At 40.7% G+C, this 4,444-nt stretch overlaps 1 protein-coding gene across 1 annotated transcript; it reads right to left on the reverse strand.

Moving 5' to 3' along the window:
• Window positions 1-1,414: 1,414 nt before the first annotated feature.
• LOC107627285 (uncharacterized) lies at window positions 1,415-1,912 on the reverse strand. The gene has a single exon (XM_016330133.1). The coding sequence runs from the start codon at window positions 1,910-1,912 to the stop codon at window positions 1,415-1,417; it is 498 nt and encodes a 165-aa protein (XP_016185619.1).
• Between the last annotated feature and the right edge of the window lie 2,532 nt (window positions 1,913-4,444).

Consider the following 4,444-nt stretch of genomic DNA (forward strand, 5'->3'; position numbering starts at 1 on the left):
CAACAACACCACCACAAAGTCACAAAGAAATCAAGAAATATAAAAAGGATCCATCAAAATAAGAGAAAACTCAAATTTCAACACCGATGAAAAATATGAAATGAAAGAAGGCAAACAAGCAAGAATCAATTAACAAATTGCAACTAAGGAGAAAAGCAGGAGAGTAATCAAATGCAACTAGTAAGAGAAAAATTTAAGAGAAGACAAAAGAGAAGGAGTAGGAGTAGAACCTTGAAAAAGAAGCTAAGGTGGAGTGTAGGTGGAAAATTAGAAAAGAGAGGGAAAGGAAAGATAGGAGAGATAAAGTGTGGGACCGTCGGAGGTGGTGGTTGCCGGCGGAGTGGTCGTCGGTGGAATGGCCGGAGACAAATGTGGTAGGGTGATGGGAGAAGGAAGAAGAAGAAATGGAAGAATGATGTGATGGGGGAAAATTTAAAAAGAAAGCAAAGCAGAACAGGGAGCGCGTAGTGCATCAGATGCGTCGGGGATGTGACGCGTGCGTGTGCTCCACGAGTACGCATGGAGAGATGGAGAAGGGAGGTGATGCGTAAGCGTCTCCCACGCGTACGTGTGTGTTTCAAAAAAGAGAGGGGACGCGTACGCATCAAGTGACGCGGATGCGTTGGTAGAGCTGTGCCTTGGGCACAGAGTTGGCACAAAACAGGCCCAACTCTCTGGTTTTTTACCAGGAGTGGCATGCAGCACAATCGACGCATACGCGTCTATCACACACACGCATGGATTGGGACTTTGGCAAACAACGCGTACGCGTCGCTCACGCTTACGCGTAGGTCGCCTGGCACAAAATGGGCATAAAAGGGGCATAACTCTCTGGGTTTTGTACCAGAGTGGCCAAAATTCGCAACGACACGCCCACGCTTATGCCTGGGTGTGCGAAATTGCAAAAGGACGCGTAAGCATCACCCACACTTATGCGTGGGGTGCCATTGTGCCTTAGGCACAAATCAGGCACACAGGAGACACAACTCTCTGGTTTTAGTACTAGGAGCTGCGAAAATGCATCCACGCGTACGCGTACAGCACTCTTGTGTGTTGATGCCCCTTTTTTTTATCATGCACATGAGGAGGGGCAATTATAGCACAAATTGGTAGTAATGCATGCTAAAGGGGGTCAAAAACATCAAAAATCTCATGTACACTCAATCTTAAGCATTTCTTCAACATCTCAATTCAATCAAACCATTATCAATGAACTCCTCATGAGCAATGTTAACAAAAATCAAGCAAAATCAACCCTGCTATGAACAAACTTACAAATCAAGCAATCACAAAATTCATAAAGATTCAAAATATCTATATGCAAGAAACTATATACAGAGATAGATCGTACCATGGTGGGGTGTCTCCCACCTAGCACTTTTCTTTAACGTCCTTAAGTTGGACGGTCATGAGCTCATATCTCTTCGCCTTCGGGTGTGTCCTCAAGGAGGAACACCTCAACTTTTTTGTTGCTTTTATTTTCTCCATGATATAGCTTTAGACGATGACCATTAACCTTGAATATATTGGGGCTTGAAGGATGGCGTAGGTGGTAGACCCCATATGGTTCCTTTTTCTCCACTCTATAAGGACCTTCCCACCTTGATCTCAACTTTCCGGGCATCAATCTCAACCAAGAATTATAAAGAAGAACTAGCTCTCCAGCCCAAAACTCTCTTCTTCGGATATTTCTATCATGCACCACTTTCATCTTCTCCTTGTAAAGCCTTGAATTTTCATAGGCTTCCAATCGAAGGTTCTCAAGCTCCACCAACTGTAACTTCCTTTTGACTCCAACCCCAAATCCAGTGTTGTATTCTTTTACGGCCGAATACGCTTTATGCTCTATCTCCACCGGAAGATGGCAAGCCTTCCCATAAACCAACCGGAATGGGCTCATACCAATCGGCATCTTGTAAGCCGTCCGGTAGGCCCAAAGTGCATCACCGAGCTTAGAACTCCAATCCTTCCTGTGAGGCTTCACAATCTTTTCTAATATGCGCTTGATTTCCCAATTGGAGACTTCGGCTTGGCCGTTCGTTTGTGGGTGGTATGCCTCATGAGTGAATATTAGATTTCCACACAAAACTCACCGGTAAGTGTACCGGGTCGCATCAAGTAGTAAAAACTCACAAGAGTGAGGTCGATCCCACAGGGATTGATGGATTGAGCAATTTTAGTTAGGTGATGAATTTAGTTAAGCGAATATTTGATGAATTGAGTGATTTTGATTCACATAAGCTAAATTGCAAGTAAATAAAGGTGCAGAAGGTAAATTGAGCAGAAGAATAAAGTGCAGAAGAAGTAAATTGTAGTAACTTAAAGTGCAAGAAAGTAAAAGAGTTGAAACTTAAATTGCAAGAAAAATAAATTGCAGAAACTTAAAGAGCAAGAAATGTAAATCGCTGAATCTAGATTGTTGGGAAATGTAAATTGCATTAAGAGTAAAGGGATTTGGGTGCTAGGATTTGTAATTGAACAAGAAATTGCAAACTAAAGTAAATCAGAAAGCTCTGAGATGCAAGAATTTAGAATTCAGATCTGGATCTCAGTAGCAAGAACAGAAATGTAAAATTGCTTCAAGAAACAAAACAGCAAGAACTTGATTCAATTGTGAAATTCTAAAAGAGAAACTGAAGATCGAAGGAGAGCACTGAGATCAAAAAACAGATCTAGATCCTCAATTACTCCCTTGATCAAGCAGAAAGAAATTGCAGAAGAAAATGAAGATGAAAATAGAATAGAAGATTAAGATCCAATCCTAAGATCAATTGAGAAGAAAAGCAAGAGATGATTCTCAGAATTTGAATCAATGGAGCTCTTCAATCTCAATTCAAAATCCAAGAATAGACAGTAGAAGTTGCAGAAGAAAAGAAAATGAAAACAGAAAGAAAACTAAATCCAATTCCCAATTCCCAAATTCAAAATGAAAATTCAAAAGTGAAAACTAAAAAATGAGCTAAAGGTCCTCTACAAATCAAACTTAATCCTATTTATACACTTTCTATTTTGGTCTTCAAAGTTTGGAGTGGGCCTTTTGGTTTTTGGATTTGAAGAGAGATGGGTCCGGTTGGCCTTGGTTCAATTGAGTTGGAGGCATGGGTCAGCTCCCAGGGGAGCACTCCGTTTGGTATAGTGAACGTTACGTTCACTTAGCCTTGGTGAGCCAAGCCTCCTTGTCCATAGCGTTCAGTAAGTGAACGTTCCGCTCACTCTTTGAGCGCTACATGCCTTTGCTTCCCTGGGTGAGCTTTGCTTTCCTTGGTTGAGGCACGAAAAAGGTGACAAAAGGGAGGGTAGCATTGCTTTTTCCAAACACTTGCTCCTTGTTTTGCCTTGTACATGCTTGGCTTATTTGGTTCCAAGCTCAAAAAAGTGAGCAAAAAGGAGCGCTACGCTCGAATGTTTGAGCGCTACTCTTCCATGTCTTGATGCGCCCAGCCTTGATTGGTTCCCCTCTTCGAGCGCTATGTTGCACCCTTTTAGCGCTGGCCTTGCTCCCTTGTTTCCTTGCCAAGAGTATCACGAAAAAGTGAAAGAAAGTGAGCATAGTGTTCTCTTCTTTGAACGCTATGCCTTGGCATGTGCTGTACCATTTGGTGCTTCCTCTTGGGCGCTCCGTTTGCAACCTTGAGCACTCCTTGTGAGCTTTGATGCGCCACGCTTTATTTTCAAGGGCCACGCTTTTTAAAGCATGGCCTAAGGTCCAAAGTGTGCTCAAACTTCAAAAGTGTGCCAAAAATTCCTCTTTCCACCATTTCTTCACCTACAAGCAACAAAACAACTAATCAAAGTCCCACCAAAATCACTAGATCTTTGCATCATTTATAAAATCAATTAATTCTAGCATAAAACCTATGATTTTGTGTAAAATAAATGATGTTTGATTGATTCAAGATAATCATGAAAATTCACTCCAATTACTTACTTATGGTGCAAGAAAGTGCATAAAACCTAATGAAACTAATGAAAAATGCTTGTAAAACTAGCATAAGATGACTTGTCATCAATGCCGTGGCCACTTTATGGATGATTCCATACTTCTTTGATGAGAGATTTCTTGTATAGTTTGAAATCAATCAAAACAATAATCAATTCGTTGGTAGCATAGTCCAAACCAACAACGAATTCTCAAGATCAAATATTAAATCCAATACAAAATATAAACCAAGAGTCTTTCAACTCGGGTCGTTCTTCCTAGTATGCAATTGGAATGTTACTCTTTCGGTTGTGAAGTAAAGGAGGGTTTTCAAGCAAGAAATGAAAGATTAAAAAAACTAAGCAATAAAAGAATTAAGGAATGAACAAAATTGTAATTAATGCAATTAAAGAGAAGATGAGGTCAAAACTAGTGAAAATACTATAAATGCAATAAAGAACCTTGACTTGGGAATGAGGATCCAAGGAATCCTATCATCGCCATAACCACAACTATGGTAATTAT

The sequence above is a fragment of the Arachis ipaensis genome, chromosome B2 (assembly GCF_059453495.1).
Source record: "Arachis ipaensis isolate K30076 ecotype BB chromosome B2, ASM5945349v1, whole genome shotgun sequence".
NCBI classification, from domain to species: Eukaryota; Viridiplantae; Streptophyta; class Magnoliopsida; order Fabales; family Fabaceae; genus Arachis; species Arachis ipaensis.